General features: G+C 59.0%; 1 protein-coding gene across 3 annotated transcripts in view; it reads left to right on the top strand.

Annotated features, from left to right (window-relative positions):
* The window catches only part of AGAP3 (ArfGAP with GTPase domain, ankyrin repeat and PH domain 3), a 107,869-nt gene that overhangs the window by 20,134 nt on the left and 61,672 nt on the right, over positions 1-26,063 (top strand). For 2 of the 3 annotated variants that reach the window (XM_053985080.1, XM_053985088.1), the window contains exons 2-6: positions 18,540-18,598; positions 23,846-23,933; positions 24,116-24,201; positions 24,353-24,494; positions 25,801-25,935. In XM_053985080.1, the coding sequence (XP_053841055.1) occupies positions 18,540-18,598; positions 23,846-23,933; positions 24,116-24,201; positions 24,353-24,494; positions 25,801-25,935 (510 nt within the window). Of the gene's footprint in view, positions 1-9,736; positions 10,548-18,539; positions 18,599-23,845; positions 23,934-24,115; positions 24,202-24,352; positions 24,495-25,800; positions 25,936-26,063 lie in introns of those variants that run through there. The other variant, XM_053985072.1, reaches the window with a different exon arrangement.

Below are 26,063 nucleotides of genomic sequence, written 5' to 3'. Positions count from 1 at the left end.
TAGCCCTCCTACCATAGTGGCTGCATTTGCTCCCTGGTGGCCCTTCCTCTAGCCTTGATGTCTCAGTGCTGTTCATTCCCACCTTCTCCCCAGCACAGCACGGAACCAGCTGCATCTAAAGAGCCTGGTGGAGGTGTGAACCCCACAGCCTTGCCCGGGACTTGCTCCAGGCACTACACAGGTGCCCCAGTTGTGCTGTGGATTTTGAGGTGAGCAGCAGCACGCAGTGAGTGCTGGAGTTACTGGGACTGGCGTCATGGTATTACCAGTGGTACTGGTCTGGTGCCAGCCCTGGGCATTGCCAGGGAGGTTCCCAGCAGTGTTTCATCTCCACCAAGGTCATCTCTTGGGAGCCATCCCAGCCCTTTCCTTGGTACCGAGTTGCCTGTGGATGGGGAAGGATGTTCCCTGTCCCTCACAGCTCCCATAGTGCCCTGCAAACCTGGAGCAGTGATGCTGTTCCTGGGCAGGGCGTTTGGGTAATACTCACCCTTTGCCATTTGGTTTTGGAGGTTGGTGTCACTGAAGTTAAAAAACCAATAAAATGATGAGCCACAGGACTTGGGACAGAGAACACGAACAGCAAATGCAGTAATGCCAAAGAATGTCATGTTTGTGCCCCCATTAATGAGGGAGGCTGTGCCAACAGCCAGCCTGGCACATGGAGCAGGTGGCACATCTGAACAGCGGGTCTGGCACAGAATTGATCCTAAACAGAGGAAGAGTTGGTGTTACGGAGCACAGACCAAGAGTGGAAGTGAGCAAAAGAGGTGGGACACGAGTGGCCATTGGCATCCAGCTGGTCAGTGCCTATTGGGAATTGGGAGGTTTATTGGGAACAGGGATGTTTTTAGCTGTGATGTTTGTCTGTACTGTCTGAAACACAGCGTGTGGGGAGCTGTGCATTGTAAGCATCTCCATCCCTGTTTGGAGAGGTGGAATCCTTTCTCTGGAATGATTGTTCAGTTCTGAACAGCAGCTACCAAAGCCAGGTGTTTTCAGAGTCCCAGCTTTGGGCAGCTGGCACCCAGAGCTGGCTGCAGAGCTCCCTGCAAGCTGGCTGTGAGAAGATGAGCGAGGTTGGAGTGGGCTAATGCTCTGCCAGCCTTCATCAGGATCCGTGGATGACTCAGGTATTTAGGATACAGTTAGGCTGATATTGATTCCTGAGAGAGCAGTAGAGTGCCTGACATAATCCGAATTAGTGGAGAATTAGAGGAGGGAAGTGGGTGCTGAGTGACGTAGTTTGATGGGATCTACTTTCCATGACATTGAGAACAGTTCTCGAGCAGTGGGATTAGTGAAAGGTGTTAGTGATTAAATAATACCTTGAGGCTTCTTTATGGTATTTGGGTTAGTCCAGAGTGACCTCAGGAAGAAACTGGAAGAGTCAATAGTTAAAGTGAGATGTGTGAAGTGGGCTAAGAATTGGGGCCCTCAGTGTGTAGTTGTGAATACAAACTGGGTTGAAGCAGGTTTGATGCTCATCCTCTCCTGTGAGCATTTAGTGTCTGTATTGGATCCTGGAAAAATCATCAAGAATGGTTCTCCCTGCTAAACCAAGGTGGTGTGAGGCACTCAAAGCCATCCCCTTCTGTCCCGACTGCATGGGAAGTTGGTTTTGGTGCTGGGGGATTTGAGGTCTCCCTTGTTGCTATCTGTGGTCACGTCAGGCAGGGGCCCCACTGTGACTCAGGCAGCTGGGACCCCTCAGGCCCCACTGGGACTTGGTCAGGCAGCTGGGACCCCTTGGACCCCGTTGGGACTTGGCAGGAAGCCACGAGGTGAGGGTTGCTGAGGCCGAGGGTGTGAGCTGGGCATAATGACGCAGGGACTGGTCCCTCCTGGGGCCCTGGAGTGAGATGGGGCACCCACTCCCATTTGGGAGGATGATCCTGCAGGCTCAGGTGTCTGTGGCTGCAGCAGGGAAGCTTCGGGGGATGGTGGGAACAGAGAACCAGGTGCAAGAGCTGCACCTTGTGTCCCACCTTCTGGCTGCGGCTTGTGGCTTTCAGTTTCTGGGGTTTTCTGCTGTCTGTGGTTGGTGGTTGACCTCTGTGCAGAGGCCTTGGGGAGGAGCCTGAAATGCCTGAGTTAGACACAGATAGGCTCTTTGGGCCACTGGGGTCTGTAAAGGTGAGCACTGTTGGAGATGGTTGGCGTGGGGAAGCTGCTTCCAGCAGGGGCTGCTCCAGGGGTCAGAGCTGGGACCCTCGTGCCAAAGTGAGAGCAGGTGCAGGAGACATCAAACCCTTGGTCAGCCTGGAGCAGGGTCTTTGGCTCAGCATCCCTCAGGCTGGGGCTGCCTCTGGCTTTTTCCAGGACCTGGGGGCAGCACCTGAGGTATGAGTGGCTTCATTGAAATGGACATCTTACCTAAGTGTTTGTTGTGAAGGTGAGTTCCACGTGCCAGGTGACATCTGCTTCTTTAACATCCCAAAGCTGATGTTTCCTTCTCTAAGTCCATTGCTTGTGAGCATCGAAGTTCCACGTGGGTCTGGGGCCTGTCTACAGTGAGGGAGCTGGAGAAGGTTGTTGGGGGCTGGAGCAGTGCAGTCCCCCTGCTCCAGGTGGGATACAGGGGTATTACTAACACTCTTCTCACAACTGGCTCTTGTTGTTTGCTGCAAAACAATCTCTGCCAGTGCGTGCAGATGCTGTTAGTCACCATGCTCGCCTCAGAGGATGAGGTGGGAGCAGCAATAACATGGTGTTTGTTGGGGTGCTCAGGCCCACGTGAGCATCCTGTGTTGTTGTCAGCCTCAGTAGCTTTTTAGCTTGTGTTTTGAAAATACTTCCTTTGCCTGCTCTGTTGTTCCTGAGCAGGTGCCTTTGGGAACAGGGCAGAAGGATGGGATATTTCCGTGGCTTTAATTGTTTTGCGTGTTTCCCAGGGAGGGAGGAGCGGTCTTGGAGAGCTTTGGGAAGCACTGGTGGCAACATCGCTTTGGGATTCTGGGCTGCTCCCCTTTCTGTGGAGCTTGATGACCCTCCAGTCCTACCTTCTGCTAGGGTCATCTCTTCCCAAATTCTTTGTTGTTGGTGTCTGTGATGCCCCATGTGCAGAGCTGTGAGGGCAGGTGGCATGTCTGCTCAGCACAGGCCTGGCTCCGAGACCCAGGCTCCATCTGCTGCTGGGCTGGGGGGGAGCTCTGCTGGGGCCTGCAGAAATGTCCTGTGTCCACTGGGCACTGCAGTGTCACCACAGTGAAGGAGCTGAAGGACAGCTCTGTGACCATCCTTTGCAGGCTGCTGCGGGGTCTCTGCCTTTCTGTCAAGGCAGGAGGGATTTTTCAGCCTCGTCCATCTCCTGCCATGTCCTCCTCCTCACCTCCATGTGGATTTTCATGTCCTCTGAGTCCCATTGCTGCACCGTTCAGTTCTTAGTTTTGCTCTGTTGCTATTTTTCGTGCCATATCTTCTTTTGTTTGCTGCTTTTGGAATAAACTGGAGGGTTTTTGCTGTTCAAGTGGTGGTTATGGGAGAGATTTTAAAGTGAGACTTGAGGACCTGAGGAGGTCTTCTTTAGTCCTCTAACCAAATTTTCACCTGGCCTTTTGTTCTTGGATTTCAAAATCCCAAGGAGATTTCACAATGTCTGGCCTAATCATGCTGCTGCTGCTCATACCTGCATCATCAGTGGGGAGCTTGGGAATTGGGAACATCCTGGTGCCTGGAGTCAGCCCTGTTCCATGGGAACACCTCTGTGCCTGGAAACATCCTGGTGCCTGGGGCCAGCTCGCTGCATGCTGGCAGCATGGCGGGGCTGCTCGTGCCCTGCAGTGCAGGTACCAGACTACCTGCAGGTTTAGTCAGGATGCTGGTATGGACAGCTCTGCACGCAGAAGTGCCTGGAGGTAGCTTAAGGAGCAGAAGCGATTGCTGCTGCCTTGATCTAGTATTACACCCTGTAGGTAACGTCCCAAAGCATTATCTTCCGGGGCTTCCTTGAGGCACCAGGGTCTGGGCCAGTTTAGGAAGCATCATCCCTGCATCTGTTATCCCTCCATCTGCCTTCCCTGCATCTGACTTGCATCATTGTGACTGTGGGATCTGCAGCATGGCCACTTCCACAGGGTCCATGGCAGGATGCCCTCTTTGAAAGGCTGGCAGCAATGTGGTGCTCGGCTGCTGTCCTTGGTGGACAGGAGCGTGGCCGTGCCCTGTTTGGGTGACATGAGCCTGACCTCACGTGTGTGGGAGGGAGGCGTTTGCTTCAGTGCTGTGTGCCGGGCCGGGGGGGAGAAGGTGGCAATTTCCTCATCAGCAGCTCGAGGTTTGCGGCAGGACCTGAGCTGGGGGTGTGCAGTGTGGGAGGAGGGAGGGAGCTGGTGCTGGAGTCGGGCTCTCCTGTGACTGTTACTTACTTCCCAGCTGGTGTTAACTCTCTGCTGGCTGGGCCTGTTCCTCCTCTCCATGGAAACTGTAGGGAACAACCTGTTTTGAGGCATCTCTCTGGGCAAGAGGCCTTGGAAAGTCAGTCAGCCTGTCAAGTGTCAAACGCTGGGCTCTGTGCTGCAGAGTGGGCACGGGCACAGGCACGGGGCAGGGCAGGGCATGAGGGTCCAGCTGGCACTGAGGGTCTGTGGCAGAGCTCGGACCTGGAGCAGTGCCTCACCTCTCTGTCCTGAGACCCTGGGGATGTGGCGGGGCTGTGGGTGGGTGGGTGTTGGTCAGTGGAGAGCAGGAGGACGTTGTCTCTTGGGCCCAGGGTGGTTCAGGCGACCAGAAGGAGTTGTTGGGGTGCTCGGGGTGACCAGAAAAGGTTACCACAGTGGGGCTGTGCGGTGTGCAGTGGTGCTGTGGTGGATGCTGAGCCTGCGGCAGGACTCAGCGTGAACGTGTCTCTCTGCACTGGGTCCGGGGACGCCTCTGTTTCTTTCTCCCTCCTCCTGTTTGGGCCGAGGACGTCTCTGGCTCCATCCTGGCCCCGTGAGGCCAGCAGGCAGGGGCTGGCCCCCGCCGCCGCCTCCGAGTGACGGTGCCGCTGACGCTGGCAGTGTGGGCTGTGACGCGGGGCTGCAGCGCTGCACCCCAGGGCCGGGCCACCGAGCCTGCGCCCCCAGACGCTCCGGTTTGGCAGAGCCTCATCAGTATTCCTGGTGCGTGGCCGAGCTGGCTGGAGCTGGTTTGCAGAGCCCGGTAGCTCCAGCATGGTCCTGATACAGCGCTCGGGGTCCTCCTGCAGCTGTGGGCAGGCTTGACTGCCATCCCTGGCACTGCACAGAGCCCTCCTGCTCCGCTGCTCCAGCTGGACAGCATGTGCCAGGGCCCTGGGTGCCCGGCAGCCTGGCACAGGTGCGGTGTTGTCACCTGTCCTGCCCCCGTCTGAATTTGTCCCTGGCAGTGGTGCTGAGCCTGGTCTGCTGCCTGCAGTCCCACGGCCAGCAGGGTCTGTGTGGGGCTGTCGGCCTCGGGCACTCGCAGCCCTGGTGGCACGCAGGGCCTGGAGCTGGCTGGGCTCTTCACGTGCTCCTGGTCTGCTGCTGAACGTGCCCTCTGTGCGGGCACTGGGAGCCGTTGGGTTCCATGCTGGGAGCCTCATCCCTCCCCGGGCTGCACAGGCAATGCTGGTCCCTCATCCGTGCTGGATGTGTGGGGCTGCGGGGGCCCCAGATTCAGGCCCCTCTGCACAGTGACAGTGCCTTTGAACCCAGGAGGGATGGTGAGTGCAGGTGTCCCATCCTCCCAGCTGGGCTTCACCCTGACAACAAAATCACCCCATCTGGAGATCTCTGGAGCAGCAATACTGTTTGTGTCTGGGGGAACACAGTGCTGGTGGGTCAGGGAGAGCAGTGACACCAGTGTCATGGGGTCTGGGGAGCACAGTGGAACATCTGACCATGGTTTAGACTCCTTTTCCTTTTCGGGGCTCCACCTGGAATGTCACACCAGGGCCAACCAGCACTGGAATGTTCCCTGGCTCTTGGACTCTTCTCCTGCAGCTGTTATTAAGCCTCTCATGGATTATATTAATTTCAGCCAGATGTTCACGGCCATAATGTTTGTACCATGCATGTGACTCAAAGAAGGCCTGGTAAGGGACCAGCATGCTTCCGTCCTCAGGCACCTGCTCTGGGTCAGATTGCCAAAGCCCTGTTACTTCCCAGCTCCCGGAGATTCTTCCGCAGCCCTGCATGGCCCCGGGGACTCTGGCCAAGCTGCTGCCCACCAGTGAACAGGTGAGCTGTCACCTGTTATCTGCATTAGATATAGACACAGCTCCAGTCCAGCCCAGTATGGTTATGGTGTGAACTGCCAGAGAAGAGACACATTAAAGGCATGTGGGGAGTTTCAGTGATGGCTCTCCTCAAACCCTGGTGTTTTCTTGTCTCGTTCACAGAGCAGTTTCTCCATCTGTGGAGGGCTGAGGCAGCTGGAGCCCATGTGTTGCCGAGACTGGCGGGGTTTGAACCTGCCCTGGGGTACAGATTCCCAACCTGTGCAGGTGCCCTGCAGCCCTCAACACCAGGACTTGAATCTAAGGCTCCATTTTAGCCTATTTTAGACGTCTTTCAGAATAACGTCAAGGGGCTCACGTCAATATGCATTATCAGTGCACACAGCATTTGGAAACCTTTGCCACAAAACAGCCTAATTAGGTAAGATCAGTGTTACACTGTTACTGTGGGATAGACCAGTATCCTACTGGGATGCAGTAGGACAGGTGTTGTACCTGTATTTCTTTTTAGGCTGCTGGAGGTTCCAAATGAGTGTTGTGCCCAGGTTCAGACTCTGTGTTTAAGAAGGGTGGAGAAAAACTTCAGAGAACTGGGAATGCTTTAAAAACACAAGTAGCTTTAAAAATATGATCCCTGGTAGGACAGGGAAGGGATGTCATCAGCTAAGGGGAACTCTCCATGTTTTCCAGTAGGTTTAATCAGAATTTGGGTGGGATCACACGAGGAGGAAGAGCTGGAGCAGGAAGGAGGTCATGGTGCTGAAGGGGTCTTGGGAAGGTCGTAGGGATGGGTCAGACAGACCCTGTCAGGGGGACCCAGCATGTCCAGTCCTGCCTCAGCGGGCAGCACAAGGTGCACCATCTCTCCAGCAGACAGTTTGTGATTCAGCGACACCTCACAGCCAGAACCTGCCAGAATATTTTAAAAAGCTGAGATTCATGTGAAAGGGGGACCATCTGGTGCTGTTGCAGTATGTGTTAAACCCAGGGTTTGGAAAGAGATGGATATAGACAGTCCAGTCTCCCCACAGGAAGAACTTCCCATCCTGGGAGCACAGAGCTGTGCCAGGCATGGTGGACAGGAGCTTGTGACCTGGTTGCATGCCCAGAGCCAGGTACCTGTGCCTGAGGTACCCCTGACAGGTTGGCTCTGACAGCCTGGTCCCCGCAGCCGGCCCTGTCTGGTGTTCAGTCTTTGGAAGACATTCCCTTGTAATTGCTTCCTGCAGAGTTCCTCATTGTCGCTGCAGTGCGGCTGCTCCGGGAGGGGATGGCAGATGCTGTGCACGCGGGTCGGAGCCCGTCTGGCGGTTCGCGTGTTCCCGTGACCTTGGCACAGACGGCAGGGCTGCAGCTCTGCCGGGTTGGCAGGTGCCTTCTGCTCAGTGCCGGGCACGGGTGCCCGTTGTCTTGGGAGGGAGGGCAGCGGGATGTGTCCATTGTCTGCCCTCGGGACATGGCTGTGGCGTGGAGAGAGGCGGCTCTGAGCTACCGCTCCCCAGTGGGTACCGGGGAGGGGAACTGCCGGCGCCAGCACCTGAGGGAAGAGCAGGACGTGAAGCCCCAGGAGAGGCTCTGGGTGGGACCTCTGCTACTGCATGCCGTGATGGGATCCCTGGTACTGACAGGGATGGGAGGGGAGGTGGATGGTGGGATCTGTGGGCTTGGGAGAGGAGGGAGAAGGGAGAAGGAAGAAGGAAGGGGCTTGGCCGAGACGCTGGCTGCGCAGTAGGGAGGGGAAGAGCTCTAGGTGGGGTTCGGCTGTGTCCAAGGCCTGGGTGCATCCAGAAAACTGGAGAAGTAAGTATGAGGCCTACTGTGGAGGAGGATGAGAGTTCAAAGAGAAGGCACAGTCGAAGAAGGTTTGGAGTTTGGAAGAGTCAAGGCAGCAGAGTCAAAGACTCCTTTATAAGGAGGGGGAAAGGGAGGTGCTTGATGTTAAGGTGTTCCCTGAAGAGGCCTGGAGAAGCAGAAGACCTGGGCTGGCTCAGCAGACAGGGCTTTCAGTAAGGTAAAAATAGTTTAAGGGGGAGTCAGGCATCTTTTTTTTTTCCTCCCCAGAGGGAGCACAGATCATACTTGTAATGTGAAGGAGGAAAGCCAGGGAGAGGGAAAAGGTGTGGAGGAAAAAGGAGGAGGAGGAAGAGAAGGAGGAGGAGGAGGAGTGCCCTGGGGTGATGCTGGAGACAGGGGCTGCAGGCAGCAATGAGGGGTGCTGGGGAAGAGGTGGAGGAGGTACCACAGTCAGGACTCCAGTGGCCGAGGAGGAGGGTCAGTGCTTAGTGATGGGTGGGTTTGGTCAGAGGAAATGACTGCCCTGGGAAGAGACAGGAGTGAAGCTCTGTCTGAGGTGGTCACATTTCACCTGCTGCCCTCTGCTTCGGGCTCGGGGGGCGCTCTGGAAGTCAGTGCTCCTGGGGGTCTGTGCTCCAGGGTGTAGGTGCTCAGGGCTGTCCGGCCCCAGGGGACCATACTGCTGACGGTTTTCACGTGTCCCCGAGCACAGGGCGGCTGCTGGGGGTTCGCTGCCCCATCACAGGTTTGGGAAAGGTGAGAAGGCAGAAGGCAGCTGGATCTGGTGCAGGGCCGGCGCGGCCGGGGCCGGGCTCTGGCGCCCAGAGCGGGGTCCTGGCAGGAGAGGGGCGGCTCCGGGCCGGGCTGAGGGACGTGCGGCGGGACCGCGGCCGGGGGGGGAAGCGGGGGGCGCGGGGATGCCGCAAGGGGCGGGTCGAGCCGGGGCTACCGAAGGGGTGCGTGTGCGGAGCTCTCCCGGAGCCGGTCCCGCGGGGTCCCGGGGCTCTCCCGGAGCCGGTCCCGCGGGGTCCCGGAGCTCTCCCGGAGCCGGTCCCGCGGGGTCCCGGGGCTCTCCCGGAGCCGGTCCCGCGGGGTCCCGGGGCTCTCCCGGAGCCGGTCCCGCGGGGTCCCGGTGCCGCTCCCGGTGTCGCGGGCAGCAGCGGCGCGCGGGGGCGCAGCGCCCCCTGGCGGACACGGCCGGCACCGCGCCGCACCGAGGTCCCCGTTGCCGGCCCTGCCCTGCGGTCGGTACCTGGCAGGGTCCGGGCCGGTTCTGGTCCCGGTGAACTCCCCGGCGGGTCTCGGGCAGGTTCCAGTCCCGGCGCTCGGCGCCGCCCCGACGGGGTCCGGGCCGGCCGGTTCTGGTGCCAATGAGCGCCACGGCGGGGTCCGGGGGCCCGGGCAGCGCCGCCGCTCCCCGGTGCGGACTCCGCCGCGGGCACCGAGCGGGGCCGAGCAGTAACAGGGAGCGGCGCTGCTCTGCCCCGGGGCCGCGGCCCCGCGCCGCTCCGGGACGGCGCCGCCGCTGCCGCCCGTCGCACGGACTCGGTGCCGTCGGTGCCCGCGGAGGGCGCGGCGGGCGGGGCGGCCCCGGCCTCCGCCCCATCCCCATCGCGGCCCCGGCCCGTTCCGGGGCGGGCCGGCCCAGCCCCGCGCTGGCGGCGCGGAGCACGGCCCGGACATGCGGGCGCGTCGTGGGAGCCCCGCGCCGGCGGCGGAGAGCGGCGGGCGTGGGGCCATGGGGCAGCCCCGCCGCTGACCATGGCCGAAGGCTGGCGCTGGGCCGGGCCGGGCCGGGGCGCCCCGCGGCCGAGCCCCCGCCGCGCCGTCAGCGTCTGCGAGTCGCTGGACTTGCAGGGCGTCCCCGCCGTCCAGGCCGCGCTCGGCGCCGCGCAGCAGCAGCGCCGGCGGCCCAAGAGCTTCTGCGCGGCGGGGAACGGGCTGCCCGGGGCGCTGCTGCCGCCGCCGCCCCCCGCCCGCGCCCGCGGCGGCCTCCTGGACCTGCTCCGGCTGCGCTCGCCCCGCAGGCAGAGCCCCGAGGGAGCGGGCGACGGCCCCGACGAGGCGCAGCGCCCGCGCCCCAGCAGCATGACGTTCCTGCCCGCCGCCCGGCCGCCGCACTCCGCCGAGAGCCCTGGCTTCCTCCGCGGGGGCTCCCTGTGGGGCAGCCGCCGCTGGAACCTCTTCGGGGGCAGTGGCTGGAGCGGCTCCAGCCCCAGGAAGAACTTCAGCTCCCTGCGGAAAAGCTTCAGTTTCCGCCTGCGCCGGGGCCACGAGCTGCGACGCTCCGAGTCCGGGGGGCTCCTGCGCCCCACGCGCCTCCGCACCAAGAGCGAGGGTGATGCCAGCTCCCTGCACACCTGCCCCAGCAAGCGGGACCTGCTGTACCCGGAGCTGACCAGGGTCGGGGGCCGGCTGCACACCGACCCCGTGCAGACGGGGGGACTCTGGAGACTCCTCACGAGCCGCTTCCGAAGGCGAGAGCGTGGCAGCACTGGCAGCGTGTGCCCCAAGGATCCCCATGGCACTGTTGAGCCTGTCCTCCTGGCTGGGGGTCCTCTGCGGGCTCTGGGTAAGTAAGCACAGGAGCAGTGCTGGGCTGGCGAGAGCCCCCTGTGCCAACGGGGCCTGCAGGGATGTGTGGCTGTGGCCTGTCCCAGCTGAGGTTCTGGGCTGTGTGCTGGCACCTGGTTCTGTCCCGGTGCTCTGCAGGGTTTGCACTGAGCTGCAGTGAGGTGAGTGTGCACAGGGTCATGTCACACTCCGGTGCCCTGGGCACTGCCATCGTCAGTGGTGCTGGAGCAGCCGTGGTATGGCTGCTTGGGAGGATGTGCGTCTGGTTCCCTTGCTGGCCACACACCTGGGAGTCAAGCACGTGTGTCACATGTCCCACCTGCCCTAGTGGTGTCCCAGCAAGGGCAGGGTGGGCTGAGCTGTCCTGCACGTCCCCACAACATTGGTGGAATGGGGAGAGGAGTGCTGTTGGGCTCCCAGGCAAGTGGGGCTGTTTGGGAGGTTGCCAGAGCAGAGGCGTGGAACAGCACAGGGGTTGGGGAGCCCAGAAATGCGCCTGCACCCTCACCTTGTGAGCGGCTCCCTGGTGCCAGGCCTCGTCCGGGGGATGCTCAGCTCCAGCCACCCCTGCTAAGGTTCTGCACTGGGGCTGAGCGGAGACCACGTGTTTGGGAGCACGGAAACCCTCACCGGGTATGGGGCAGCCTGCAGAGAGCAGGCGTGGCATTACCGGTGATGGGACAGGGGGACAGGTCCCCCCGGGGCTGGGCATTCAACAGGCACTGGCAGCTGGAGCAGCTCTCGGGTGTTCGACTCTCTGATGTTGGTGGGGAGTTCTCCGGCGCCAGGGCTTTGTGGGGCCTCACTGGGGCTGTGCAGGTTGTGCCTGTGTGCCCTGTCCCCTTCCGGGCCCTGTGCAAGGAGCCGCAGGCGAGCCCTGTGGCCTGGCAGGGCCGGGAGGCGACAGCAGCATCCACAGCTTTTTAAGGCATGGAACGCACGGAGCTGGGGGCTGGGCCAAGCCCTGCCGCCCGCTCCCGGGGGGCCTCCCTGGGTTCCATGGCTCTGCTCTGGATCTGGGTGCTGTGGAGGCAGTTCTCTGCTTCGCTTGTGTGCCAGAGGGATGTCTTAGGGCTGGCAGGCTCTCCAGGGAACCCACACGCTCCCGAGGAACCTGGTTGCTTGCTCCTGAGGCAGCGCCTGTCCAGGGTAGCATCATGCCTGGACATTCCCCATGAGTGCTGGGCCACAGAGGTCAGCACAGGAGCAGCTCTGCGGCTGCCCAGGGAGCTCAGGGGGCTCCATCCTCTAGCCCTCTCTGTCCCTCGGGCTCGCTGTGCTCCAGGAGAAGGTTCTGGAGGCTCCCAAGGATGCGGGGCTGCCCGTGCGGCACGAGGCAAGGGGCCGGGATGCTGCCGCGCTCCGGGGGTTCCAGTGCTGGCAGGGCAGCCCGGGCTGTGTGCCGCTGCCGGCTGGGTGGCGGGAGGTTCCCAGGAGAGGGGAGGCTGCGCTCATGGCTGGGGAATGTGGGTGTATGCGGGCAGGGAGGGCCGGGCCCTGCCCCTGCAGCGGGGGCCTGTTCCTGCTTGCCGCTTCCAGTGGGAGCTGCGCCAGCAGCAGCCGGCCTGGCGGCCGCATTCCCACAAGAAGCAGCCGAGCTTGAGCACTTGGTTGGCGTCCTTGCCTCTCACCTGGCTCCTCCGTGAGACAGGTAGGAGCTCCCTTTGGATCCATCTTTGGGAGACCCTGCTGAGGCTTCTCTGGGGAGTAGTGTGGGTGGCTAGGGGTCCCTGCAGTGGTGACCAGCCAGCTCATGCAGGACCACTGCTTGGTGCAGGGGTTAGTGTTTGCCACTGTGGCTTGTGCTGGAGGCAGAAGCTCAGGGATTGACCTCTCCAGGCTGCCGCTGTGGCTCCTGGCAGGAGCCCCTTGTGCTGCAGAGCTCACACCGGGTTTGGTCACACTGAGAACACCATTCATTACCTGCCTAGTACCTGCACAGTCCCTGTGCCTGCCAACCCTGTGTCTTCCTGAGGACAGTGAGTTGTGAAAAGGCAGTGGTGAAGTCTGCACAGCAAAGTAGCTGCTGCTTGTCCTCTCTTGTGCCCCATCTCCCCCTTGTCTCTCTGCTCAGAATGTTGGTCCGTGGCTTCCTCCGGTGGGAGCTGTGGGTCTCTGAGCCAGGGCTGGAGAGGCTCAGCCTTAGAGCTGCTGCCACGGGGCTGCTCGGGGGGTCTCTGCCCCATTCCTGTTCCAGTCTTGCAGGCCCATGGTGTTCAAACACCTGCTTGACGTCCCACAAACTTTGATGCTCTTTGTGGGCGCTGCCCACCTTGCCTTGGGAAAGCTGCTGGTGCAGCCCCAACTTGCCCTCCTGGGGGGTGCAGCTGCAGCTGTGGTTATCAGCACTTGGAAAAGCTGGATGTAGGAGTCCCGGCAGACAGCCAAGCCAGCACTCTTTCTGTTTCCAGAACCTGGAGTGGTTTGTTTATGGCACGCTGTGATACCCACCCTGCACCACGATCTGCATCCAGACAGACCCACAAAAGCCAGGGGGTCCCTCCAAGTGCTGCTCCCAGCCCTGGAGGGGTTTGGCTGGGATTGAGCACACATAGAGGTGATGGGGGATTTCAGGGCTTGTTACCCAAAAAAGACATAAAGGGCTGATCCTTGTGTAATGGGCAAGGGAGGGCAACGGCCCTTGGGACTAGAGAGCAAAGTCAACATAGAGTCCAGCCAGCTTGGACTGACCCAGGTGGTCATGGTCAGTGGTTCAGAGCATTTCTAGGTATCCAGCTGTTGGCTGGTGCCGTTCCAGAGAGGCTCTCTAATAGGTATGGTCTTGGGAAGACTGGACTGTTTTGGAATTGGAGTTGTCCCTGTGCATGAAGGGACTGTGTGATGGGTACAGCATCTCTGATGGCTCAGGAAGCATTCCTCATCTGAGGGAACAGCATGGAGCTGTGTCAGGGAGGTTTAGGTTGGATATCAGGAAAGAGTTCTTCCCCCAGAGGGTGGTTGGGCACTGAACAGGCTCCCTAGGGAATGGTCATGGCCCCAAGGCTGCCAGAGCTCAGGGAGCATTTGGACAACACTCTCAGGCACAGGGTGGGATTGTTGGGGTGTCTGTGCAGGGCCAGGGATGAGACTTAATGATCCTTGTGGGTCTCTTCCAGCTCGGGATATTCCGTGATTCTGTGATCACAGCCGTGTCCCCTCTCCCAGAGAGATGTCCTGCTTTTTTGATGTTCTTCAAGGTACCTCCCTTTACTCTTGTGTGTGGAGTACTGATGTGCAGGGCATACGAGGAAGGCTTCTGAGGGAAGACAGGGGCTGTTTTCTCATGGATTGGGTGAAGTTTGCATAGTGAGTTGGGTAGGTCATGATAAATATCACCTCGTGTTGGTACTTGCCTTGGTTGAGCTGGGAGAGTTGGTGAGAGCCAGAGATGTCATGCTGGGGTTAGAGATGCCTCGGATGCTGAGGCCAGTCTGGCATCCGCACTTTGGAAAAGCTTGAGAGTTCTGGAGGGTGTCTGGGAGGGAGCTGTTGGGACAGTACTCTGGAGGGCTCAGTTCTTAGGATGAGGTCAGAGGGTGTGCAGTGGTGTCTGAGAGCATCACAGGCAGCCTTAGGGAGAGGGAACCCTGTGCCTTCAGTGTTCACCTGCCAGCACTGCACAACTGGAGCTGAGGTCAGGCGCATTGGGAGCAGTTTCTGGCTGCTGAGGTAGACCCCACGGAGTGCTGTGATGGGAGGTTGAGTTACCTGTCTTTCCATGTCACTCTCTGCTGGGTTTTCCCTTCCAGCAGACCCTGTCCCACCATCACAGCAGGGTTTGGTCTAGGTCTTTGACAGTGTTTGGATGGGGGCTGGAGAGCAGCAGCTGCTGAGAGGTTGTTGGATCTTCCAGAGTCTGCACTGACCTCAGAGCACAGTGGCACCAGCTGCTGCCACCCGTGGCATGCTGACGAAGCAAGGGCGGCAGTTCCTAAGTGTGCCCTTCTCCAGAGAGACACAGCATTGTCTCCTTTTGTTGCTGTGGAGTGTTTAAAGCTGTGCTGAGAGAATCCTCGCCAAGGTCATGTCCTGCAGTGGGTACCCATGCTGGCTCATGCTGACAGGAGTGCTGGCTATATCTGTGCTGGTCCTTGATCTGGAGAAATCCCCCTCCTGCCAGCATTGCCGGGGTAGAGGCTTTATCAGCCTGGCCTGGGCGGGGTGGCTGTGCCCAGGAAGGGTAGCTGTGCCTGGGCACGCTGCCTCTGCCTCCCTTTGATCTGTGTGTGGTCAGGTGGGTCTGTTTGTGTGGCCACAGTGGTGGCCACAAGTGGCCTTGGTTTGTGTGGCCTCTGCTGTGTTTGTGCAGCCTCTGACCTGGTTTCAAGGCTGGGTTTAGTGTCCAGGGTTGCAGTGTCCAAGGGAGTTCCACCATGGCTTGGATAATGAGTTGGTTAATTATTAGTTGCTGTGTGGGGAGACCAGATGTGTCTGGCACTGGTGCTTCTGGAGCACAGGGTAGATGAACCTGCTGCGCATCATCCCGTGGACCGAGCAGCTGGGTGAGCAGTTGAATTTGGCCAGCCAGCCCCTTTCCCCTGCCAGCCTCCCTGCGGCATGTGGGTGCTGGGAGCTGTGGGTGTGTGGCTGAGCCCCCTCCGAGCTGTCGTCAGGGCACAGGGAGCTACGGTGTCTGAGTTCTGTGATGGAGGGTGCTGATCCTGCCTCTTCAGTGCACAGCACTGCTGTCCCACAGCTGGGGTCTGGTCTGTAGGTCTTGAAGATGTCCAGGATGACCAGCTGACCAAGGGACATCAGATACAGAGTACCTCCTTTATGTCCCTGTCTGCTCCTCTGCAAGGTAGGGGCTCTGCCCACCCCACCTCCCAAATTTCTAATTTCTGCAGTAGAGCTGCCTGTGCCAGGAAATCTCCATCAACAGAAGCTTCTGGGGAGTAACAGAATTGTCCTGAATTTCCTTTTCCCAGGCTAGTCTGGACTGGTCTCCTCTTGTATGGTTGTGTCGTGGAGCCAAGGATGCTGTTGGGCTGTGCTGAAGCTCTTGGTATGACAGTGGTTCCCTGAGCCCACTGCTTTGGTTTTGGAGGTCAGGTGCACCTGGGGAAGGTGTTGAACTGCAGCACGGACAGCCTGGTCCCCTCTGTGTGATTTAATAACAAAGAGAAGATGCAGGAAGAGTGACCAGGTGTATTTTCATCTGGAATTGCAGGTGATGCAGCCAGTCCAGCAGTGAAGCTATCCAATGCTACATGAGCCCCAGTGCTCAGTGGGAGATCAGTCCCGGGTCGTGTCTCCTGCTGGAGGCAATCCCTGCTGGATGAGCTGGCACCAGGGCCCAGGTGCTGTGGGGAAGGTGCTCGCTCACCTGCCTGCCGGGCTTTGGGCGGCGCCAGCCCCGTCAGGCTGCTGGTGCCTCACTGTGTGCTTGTTTCCACGTGTGACAGCTTCACCCACGAGACCATGGGGGTCTGGTGCCTGTTCCGGTGGGGAGCAGTGCCTGAGGGCTGGGCACCCCGGGGCTGTCAGTGCCACACGTGCCAGGTGGTCACCAGGACTAGTGAGTGGCCTGGGCTGGCCTTCAGGCCTGGCAATGCTGGAGCGGGCGGACGGGCGTGCCTGGTGCTCGGGTAAGGTGGGCTAACGGGAGTGAGGAGCAGGGTGTGTTGTGGGGCTGAGTACAGTCCTGTTGGCCTTGTGTTGTCAGCTTTTGTTTGTGTTAAGGTTTACTCAGGGGCCTTCTCAGCAAGTCAGAAATCAAAGTGTTGCAAACTCTTGAACCTGGGTTAAAAACCAAGCAAGGATCTGTTGGGATGGTCGGTGCAGGAGGCAGCTGGCACTGATGGGGCAGCCTGTCCTGATCATCCCTAAGCAGATCCAGAGAGAGCCCAGCTAGCCCTCTCCAGGGCTCTCCCTGCTCTCCTCCTTTCCAAAGCCAATCACCGAGGGTGTGTGCCTTGTACCCCACTCAGAACCTGCCAAAAACCTGCTGTGTGTAGTGAAACATCACAAGTGTGTGCTGCCTGCTCCCATCAGGGAATGCTGGGGGCAGAGAAGGCCTGGATGGTGCTTTATCTGTCACATTACCTGCCAAAGAGGCTGAGCAGGGCAGAAGTCCCAAGTGGAGGTGACAGCTTTTTTTAGACCCAGTGATGCAGTTGGAAATACAGGTGTGCTGTTACCTTTTGGAAAGGGCTCAAAGATGTATCATTTTCCTCCTGACTGATGAATTGTTCTAATAAAAACATTACCTCTGCCTAAAAAAGGAAAGGGCAGGTGAAAGACACCGCAGAGAAATGATTCCTCAGGAAGGCTATAAATAACCTGGTTTTCCTGCAGCAGACTTGGGGAGTATTTGTCTGTAACTCCTGGAAAAGGAATGTTCCTAAGTCAGCCATGGAAGGTAAACTCCAGATAGGAGCACCACGTTCACACCTTTCTTGAACATGATGGATGAGTGTTGTGGGTGCTGGTGGCTGCACAAAACAGGGACAAGGGCACAGTGCCAGGTCATGGTTTGTTGCCTCGTGCTCTCTGAGCAGCTTAGCCAGCCCTCTGGCAGTGGGAGCAGGAGCGGGCTCTTCCCCATGGCTGTGGGCTGCCCAGTGAGGTGAGAGAGGTGGGATGAAGCGTTAGCCTGGAGATGGAGGAAGAGCTGGTGCTCTTGTGTGTCCAGCCTCCCCATAGGAGTTATGAGGGCTGGAACAGGAGTTGGGGTGAGAGCAGGCACTGGTGGGCTCTGGCAGGGCTGTGGGGCCCAGTGCTGCCCCCAGCACAAGATAGATGCTCCCAGGGCTGGAGCCCCTCTGCTCTGGAGCCAGGCTGGGAGAGCTGAGAATGTTCAGCTGGAGAGGAGAAGGCTCCAGGCAGAGCTCAGAGCCACTCCCAGGGCCTAAAGGGGCTCCAGGAGAGCTGGAGAGGGACTGGGGACAAGGGATGGAGGGACAGGACACAGGGAATGGCTCCCACTGCCAGAGGGCAGGGATGGATGGGAGATTGGGCGGGAATTATTCTCTGTGAGGGTGGTTTGGGTACTGCTGGAGCAGGAACTAGGAGTTGTGGTTGTGGGGTTGGGGCTGCTGGGACAGATCTGGAGCCACCCTCCCTGTGGCCTCGGGTGACACTGGAGCAGTGGCAGTGCCGAGGTCACTGTGTTTCATTGCTGCCTGCTTTTGGATCTGGTGGATGTGCTGCTTCCCTTCTGAGCCATCTGAGATTCCCATTCCTGCAACAGTCTGTGGCCACAGATTTGGCAGGTTTATTAGAGGCTCCTGAAGGTGCGGAGCTCCCACAGATTTCTGGTCTCCAAAAATCCTTTCTGTTTGTATGTGATAAACATGCAGGAGGTGCTGCTCCTTTGGGCCCTGCCCTGGAGCTGGTGTTGGATGGAAGGTCTGACCTTGCCAAGGCGAGTGAGGGACTAAGGTTTGTCAGGAGGGGCTGCTGGCTTCCTCAAGGTGTCCTCCAGGCTCCTGCTCCTCCTCCAGATGCTCTGTGGCAGGGTGGGTGCGTTGGATTGCCACAGCCTCTGTAAGCCTATTGCAGCATGCTGCCAGTTCCATAATATGCAGTAACTCGCTGTGTTTGTGTTCAGTCAGAGGTGGCTGACACCCTGCGGCAGCTCCGGTGCCTGCGGCGTGCCGAGGGCAGGGCTCGGGCGCTGGCACGTGCCCTCAGCTCCGGGGTCTTGTGCAGCCCGTGCTCCTCAAAAGGGTGTCTGCTCCCTGGTGCTCCCCTTGTCCTCTGTGCCTCGGGGCTGAAGGGGGATGCTGAAGGGGTTTTTGTGCTCCTGCAGGGCCGAAGGAAGGGCTCCAGCCAGTGGTGCCCGGCCGCTTTGCTGCCATTGCTGCTGCCCTTGGCTCGGCCGCTCCTCCCCATCTGGGGCTGCGGCTGCGTGGTGGGTGCTCGTGCAGCTCTGTCTCTGGAAGGGTGGGAAGAGCCATATATCGGCCTGGCGGGAGCAGGGACGGTGTACCAGGGTCCTTGCTGGGATCTTGAGGGTAACCTGATGATTTCTTCCCTCTGTCTGCAGATTCATTTGTGAACAGCCAGGAATGGACCCTGAGTCGCTCGGTGCCTGAGCTGAAGGTGGTGAGTACTTGTGGCTTGTGCCTGGGATACCTCTGCTTCCCCAAATCCTCAAGAAAACCCTGTATTTTTGTGTGGCCAGATGGAAACACACAGAGGCTTCAGCCTCAGAAGGAAGAGGGGAGCTGGGGCTGCCGCCTGCCAGGGAAGGACTGATGTTTCTGGGCAGCTCACGCCCTGAGGGATGAGGCAGAGGTTGTTGATCCGGGAGAGCGCTTGGATGTGAAGGTGAAAAGGCATCATTTGAGCCGCTCAGCCTCCCTGCTGGCCCTGGCAGAGCTGTGATGCCTGTCTGGTGCTGCTGCTCAAGCTGCTGCAGCAGAAGCAGGTGCAGATCCCAGCCGGTGGTTCAGGTACAGGCCCCTGATGGTCACCCCCAGAGCTGCCATCCTGGTGTGGGAGGTGTCCCTGCTCCTTCAGAGCCTCGCTGAACTCAGCTCTGCACTGGCGCTCCTCCTGCCTCTGCTGAGCTGTGCGTGCCCTGCAGGAGTGCTGGAGGATGACACTCGGCTCTGTTCTGCCAGACTGAGGGGATGAGGCTCCCCAGGTCTGTCAGCACAGGGAGGATTTCCCCAGGTCACACCATTGCGGGGCTTCACCAGCTCCCTGTGGGGTGTGGTCTCTGTGGGCTCTCAGGGGGCTGCCCCTGTCCCTCCCTACCCTGGTACAGCCCCTCCAAGTGGGACAGGGTCAGTGTTTTGGGCTCTGGGGTGGCCAGGAGGTGGTGTCAGGGTGGGCAGGGTGCTGCAGGTGCTTCAGTGATCGGTTCCTCCCTCTTCTCTTCCTGTGCTCTCTGTGCCAGCTCTCAGCTCTCCTTACAGGCTCCTGGCATGTGCCCTTCAATTCTTTCTCCCTTCAGCTTTTGCAAGATTAACTTTTTTCAATATTAGTCCAAGAAACAAAAGAACAAAATTCTTCTTGCAAAACATTCCAGCACTGTCCTGCCACAGTGTCTCTTACCTGCAGTTAAATGAGAATCAAACCAAACCTCGAATATTCATTTGTTAGTTTACCCGTGAAATGCATTTAAAAATCATTCTCACAGCTCTTGGGTGTTGCTGCCTGATGTTGGGGTTCTGCAAGGCTGCAAAGCCATGCTGCCAGCTAAACCATCCTAAAGCTTTTAGTTCTTCCTCAAGTGGCACAGCCCTTTCCCCAGGTTTTGCATGACCTCTGGGGATCTCTGTTGTTCTGATATTTGATCCGGCCAAAGCAGCTCTTCTAAAAGCCTGGAGGCCTTTTGGAGTCCTAGTTTAGAGTGACAGAATCATTTGGGTTGGAAAAGCCTTTGGAGATCTTTGAGTCCAGCTGCTTCCCCAGCACTGCCAAGGCCATCACTGACTCTGTTCCCAGGTGCAACATCCACACGGGTTTTAAATCCCTGCAGGGAATGGGGACTCCACCCCTGCTGTGGACAGCCTGTGCCAGGGCTGGACAGCCCTTTCCAGGAAGGAATTTTCTCTCTACCCACCCTGAGCTCCCCTGGCCCAGCCTGAGGCCATTCCCTCTCCTCCTGTCCCTGTTCCCTGGGAGCAGAGCCCGACCCCCCCGGCTGTCCCCTCCTGTCAGGAGCTGTGCAGAGCCACAAGCTCCCCCCTGAGCCCCCTTTTCTCCAGGCTGAGCCCCTTCCCAGCTCCCTCAGCCCCTCCTGGGGCTCCAGCCCCTTCCCAGCTCCATTCCCTGGACACGCTCCAGGCCCTCAGGGTCTTTCTTGTCATGAGGGGCCCAACACTGACCCCAGCAAGAAATGTTGCCAAGCTTCACTTCCTTCCCATTTTCACACAACTCGGTGTCCTCTGTCTCTCCCACAGGAGTTGAGGGTCTTGCTGCTCTCCCTGCTTGTGTTCCCAAGCATTCGGGATAGTTTCTCCAAGGCCTTGGAATAATTTGATGTACTTAAGATACATTCAGCAGTTTTCCCTCCCTCAGTTTCTCCCCAAAAGCTCCCTCCCAGTGCTGGAGGCCAGGAGGAAGCTGTGACCGAGCAGTTCTTGCAGAGGGGAACTGACAGTGCCTCCTGGCAGGACTTGTCCCCTGCACCTGGCACTGGGCAGTGCCAGCACAATGCCAACTGTGTTCCCACATTCTCCCAAAAATCCTGGAGCAGAGGCTCCCACAGTGCTTACACACCTTGTTTGGCTCCAGTTTGGTGCCTCTCAGGGGCTGTGCTCCTCAGGATTGTCAGTTCTGTGGCTGGTTTGAAGCTCCAGGTGAGCTCAAGAACATGGCAGAGCAGCAAGATTTTGGTGAGATGCAGGTTAGGGTTTGTACTATGTGCAGACAAAGTGTAAGTGCAGCCTCTGTCCAAGTTTTAGAGCTAAATGGCATTGGAGTGTTTATCTTTGGTGTGGTATGGCACCCTTGCTGCTGGGTGGCCTCGGGAGCCGCTCCGTTGGCAGAGGAGCCGTGGCCAACCTGGCACTGAAGCCTGAGCTGCCTGCCCAGAGCTGAGCTCTCCAGAGTTCCTTCTGTGAGACCTCCTGTAGTTCTCCCACCTAGAGTGCTGTGTCCATGTCAGGGGCCCCCAACGAAACACAGACATGGCCCTGGAGTGAGTCCAGAGGAGGCCATGGAGATGCTCTGAGGGCTGAAACCCCTCTGGAGCCAGGCTGGGAGAGGTGGGGGTGTTCAGCCCGGAGAAGAGAAGGTTCTGGAGACATTAGAGCCCCTTCTAGTGCCTGAAGGGGCTCCAGGAAAGCGAGAGAGGGACTTGTCACAAGAGCCTGGAGTGACAGGACAAAGGGGAATGGCTTCCCATGGACAGAGGGCAGGGTTAGATGGAATATTGGGAAAGCATTCTTCCCTGTGAGAGTGGTGAGACCCTGGCACTGGTTGCCCAGAGAAGCTGCCCCTGGATCCCTGGAAGTGTCCAAAGCCAGGCTGGATGGGGCTTGGAGCAACCTGGGGTAGTGGAAAGTGTCCCTGCCATGGCAGGGGTGGAACTGGATGAGCTTGAAGGTTCCTCCCAACACAGACCTTTCTGGGATTCTGTGGTTCTGTGATTGTCCTGGCCAGAGTGCAGTGGCAGGGAGGGCCCGGGCAGAGGCTGGGCTGTTCCCTGGTCCATGACCTGGGCATGGCTTTGGTGCAGCCCCTGCCCAGCAAGGGGATGGGGGTGACGCAGGTGCAGGACGGGGCAGGGCTGCAGCCCAGCCTGTGCTCTCTGTGCTGTGGAGATGCAGGTGCAGGACGGGTCAGGGCTGCAGCCCAGCCCGTGCTCTCTGTGCTGTGGAGATGCAGGTGCAGGACGGGTCAGGGCTGCAGCCCAGCCCGTGCTCTCTGTGCTGTGGAGATGCAGGTGCAGGACGGGTCAGGGCTGCAGCCCAGCCCGTGCTCTCTGTGCTGTGGAGATGCAGGTGCAGGACGGGTCAGGGCTGCAGCCCAGCCCGTGCTCTCTGTGCTGTGGAGATGCAGGTGCAGGACGGGTCAGGGCTGCAGCCCAGCCCGTGCTCTCTGTGCTGTGGAGATGCAGGTGCAGGACGGGTCAGGGCTGCAGCCCAGCCCGTGCTCTCTGTGCTGTGGAGATGCAGGTGCAGGGCTGCAGCCCAGCCCGTGCTCTCTGTGCTGTGGAGATGCAGGTGCAGGACGGGTCAGGGCTGCAGCCCAGCCCGTGCTCTCTGTGCTGTGGAGATGCAGGTGCAGGACGGGGCAGGGCTGCAGCCCAGCCTGTGCTCTCTGTGCTGTCACTGTGTGAACGCGCTGTTGGGATCTGTGCTGCTCTGAGGGGTGGCAGATGGGGCAGTGCTGAGAGCAGCCGGGCGTGCCCCTGGGAGCCAGTGGTCAGTGCTCCCTGCTCCTGCCACGCGCTGGCTCCGCTGGCACCGGAGGAGCTGGCAGGCAGGGCGGTGTCCTGGGCTCTGCCGGCACGGTCTGTGCCGCAGCGTGCCAGCAGCCACGGGGCTGGTGCCTCTGCTTCTCATGGGGAGCATGTGCCTGGCCCAGGGCGGCGGGAGCATTTGAGTGCCTGCCTGAGAGCTGGAGAACCTGCCTGGTGGTGACTCACCTGCCAAGCTCATCCCTGTGCCTGGAAAAGTTTGGCTGTAAACTTCCATGGTGGCAGAGGCGCCTTTAGTGTTCGTAGCCACTCCTCACCCCTCATCTTCTGGCACTGGTGTGGCCATGGGAGTGCAGTTGTACAGAATCACAGAACCATTAAGGCTGGAAAAGCCCTCTAAGATCATCAAGTCCAACCATCAACCAGTACCATCACCGTGTTCACCACTAAACTATATCCTCAAGTGGCACTTCCACATTTTTTGTGGAAAAGGGTTACCTGATATCCAACCTAAACCTTCTCTGATGCAATTTGAGGATGTTACCTTTTGTCCTGTTGTTAGTTACTTGGGAGCAGAGCCAAATTCCCATCTGACTCCACCCTCCTGTCAATGAGTTGTGGAATGAGAAGGTTCCCCCTGAGCCTCCTTTTCTACAGGCTGAGCCCCTCCCTCAGCCAATTCTCATCAGACTCATGCTCCAGATCCTCCAGTACAGACCTGGTCCCACAGTTAAGCAGCATTAAATGGTCAGGAGGACCCTGACAACGAGCTGGGCTGGGCTCTCTGACTGACCCATCCTGGTCACCCACCTGCCTTTCATAGCCAGTCTGAGGGTGCTGCAGTCAGATGTGCTTCCACCCAGCTCCACTCGGTGCTCAGTAGCTTTCTCCTGTGGTTTGGTTGAGCACTGGTGCCGGGTGTTGCCGTGTGGGCGGCACCATCGGCTCTGCTGGGAGATGCACGTAGCGGTGCTGTGGTGCTGGTGCCTCAGGTGTGAGCACATGCTGGGCCTGCACCCAACGTGGAGCTGGTCTCGGCTCCCCTTTACTGGCAGCTGCTGTCCAGAGCTGCAACGCCCCAAAACTGGGGATGTGCAGGCTGGGAGAAGAGGTTTTTCTCCTTCTGAATTGACTTGGGATGGCAAGTGTTCCCTGAGGAGCAGAAGGGCTCTGATGTGGAAGAGCTGATGTGGCTCTGACAGGGCTGTGCCTGTTCAGGTGAGGACGAGAGGACTAAGTGCCCTCTGTCCAGGTGGCTGTGCCCCAGTCTCAGCTGCTCTCTGCCTGACTGAGCCCAGTCAGTCCCCTGCCTCCCACCGAATACTGGGCTGGGTCACACCATCCCTGTGTCCTCTCAGGGACACCTCTGCCTCTCATCAGAGTGTGCCCCAGCACCGGTGCTGTCACCTCACAGGGGTGGCCTCGTGTACAAGGACACGTGCTGGGCACACGGGTGACACGTGCATCTGTTCCAGGGCATCGTGGGGAACCTGTCCAGTGGCAAGTCGGCCCTGGTGCACCGCTACCTGACCGGCACCTACGTGCAGGAGGAGTCTCCAGAGGGTAAGGTCTGGTTCCCAGGGTGCCTGGGGATGGGCTGGGATCACTCCTCTCTGTGGTGCAGAAGGTGATCCCAGTCCCTGCGCCTCCTCCACTGCCATGGGGCTCTGCAGCTCCCCTGGCCCTCGTTTGGGGTGTCCCCTGCTTGCACCCCCCCTTACTGACCGGCAGCTTTGCTCCCCAAGGTGGCCGGTTTAAGAAGGAGATCGTGGTGGATGGTCAGAGCTACTTGCTGCTGATTCGAGATGAAGGGGGCCCCCCTGAACTGCAGGTAGGAGACCTGTCCTCCCTGTGGTCCCTTCCCAGGCAGTGCTGGTGGAGGGGCTGGGGGGAGGTGGTGTTGGCTGAGCCCGGTGCGTGGCTGCCCCAGGCCCGGGTCCCCAGCTGCTCATCCGCGCTGTAATCCTGCCGTGTCTCTTCAGTTTGCTGCCTGGGTCGATGCAGTGGTGTTTGTCTTCAGCCTGGAGGATGAGATCAGCTTCCAGACCGTCTACAACTACTACCTGCGGCTCTGCAGCTACCGGAACACGGCGGAGGTGCCGATGGTGCTGGTGGGCACACAGGGTGAGAACGGCGCCTGGCTTAGGGGGAAGCTGGGGAGGGGGCCCCAGCCTCGGGCGGGAGCGCTGGTGCCACATCCCGCTGGCCCCGTGAGCACGGGGGCATCCTGCTCTGTGAGCCCTATGTGGGGCTGAGAGACGGTGCTGAGGCCACAGCCCAGCCCTGAGGAGGGAGTTCCTGCTCACACCATCTCAGCTTCCCCAGAGAGAGCTGCCTCATTCCATGGAGCCACTTTCCTCTTGGAAATGGCATGTTTCCCTGGTGCTGCCTCCCCCAGCTCTGCCAGCACAGGCAGGAGGGAGCCTGGGGTGAAGAGTTTTCTATGTGAGAGTAGAGAGCAGGAGCAGGACATGGATGTAGGGTAAAACTGTCCTGGCAGGACAGTTCCTGAGCACTGTGTGACCTGTTCCTGGCCAGGAAGAAGCTCTGAGGCCAGGAAGACAGGCAGGAGCAGTGGGTGGCAGTCACAGGGGGTCTGCTCCAGATCCTCATATTAAAAGCAGAACAAAGTTGTTAAACTTTGGATATTTAGAGATTGTGGAATGAATTTTGGGACTGAGTGATCTTGCTCAGGAATGAGGTGGCAGCATGCACTGTGGAGGTGCAGGAGTGGAACAGGTAACAGGGCATTGTTGTCCCAGACACAGAACCAGGTGAGGTGCTAGCCTTGGTACAGCACACAACCATCTGGAGAACTGGACCTTCCTCACAGTGCAGGTCCTACTTCTCCTATCTGAAAAGGTTTGTTTGCAGCCCCCACTCGTCCCTGGCTTATCTTTAAGGAGTTAGATTCCTCTTTGTAAAGAAGTTTTTCCAAAACAGGCAAGCACTTGGTGGCTTGGTAGGATCCAAATTGAGCCTGTATTTTAGAGCTGTCCAGGAATTCCTTGGCTGTGGAGACATCTCAGCAGAGTCAACTTTCTCGTTAAACCAGGAGGATTTCTCCCTTGGATTCTTTAACATGTAGGGCTTGGTCATGAGCCCTAAAATGTTGGAGACTAACAAATCCATTTATTTGGCAGCTGGGGCTGCCTGGCCTTAGTGCTCACACCTCCCAGAGGTGTTCTGCCTCTGTTTTGCTGAAATGTTGGTGTCTGGGTGGTTTGGGAAATTGAGTCAGGTTCATTTACAGAGATTCATCCATTTTTCTACAAACGTGGGACTTTGTGATCACAGGCATTTATGGGACAGTGCTACGGAGGTGGTTCCTCTGTGTGAAGAGAGGGAGGGAGGCCAGAAGTGTCGTGGGACCTGTGGCTGGGTGGGACAGGGTCCTTGCCTTTCAGCCTCCTGTCCCTCTGGCTTGCAGATGCAATCAGTGCCACCAACCCACGCGTCATTGACGACTCCCGGGCACGGAAGCTCTCCAATGATTTGAAGCGCTGCACGTACTACGAGACCTGCGCTACCTACGGCCTGAACGTGGAGAGGGTCTTCCAGGACGGTAACTGCAGCCACATCAGGGCAGCTCCTCCTCACAGAGGAGTTTGTGCTGCCCTTGGAGTAGGAAAGCAGCACCTGGGCAGCTGGGTGGGGCAGCTGTTCCTCACGGGAACAGTGTGAGAGAGCATT

The sequence above is a fragment of the Vidua macroura genome, chromosome 1, assembly GCF_024509145.1.
Source record: "Vidua macroura isolate BioBank_ID:100142 chromosome 1, ASM2450914v1, whole genome shotgun sequence".
In the NCBI taxonomy this organism is placed as follows: Eukaryota; Metazoa; Chordata; class Aves; order Passeriformes; family Viduidae; genus Vidua; species Vidua macroura.
Note: the sequence above shows the minus strand (reverse complement) of the source record. Positions and strands in the feature narration are given on the sequence as shown.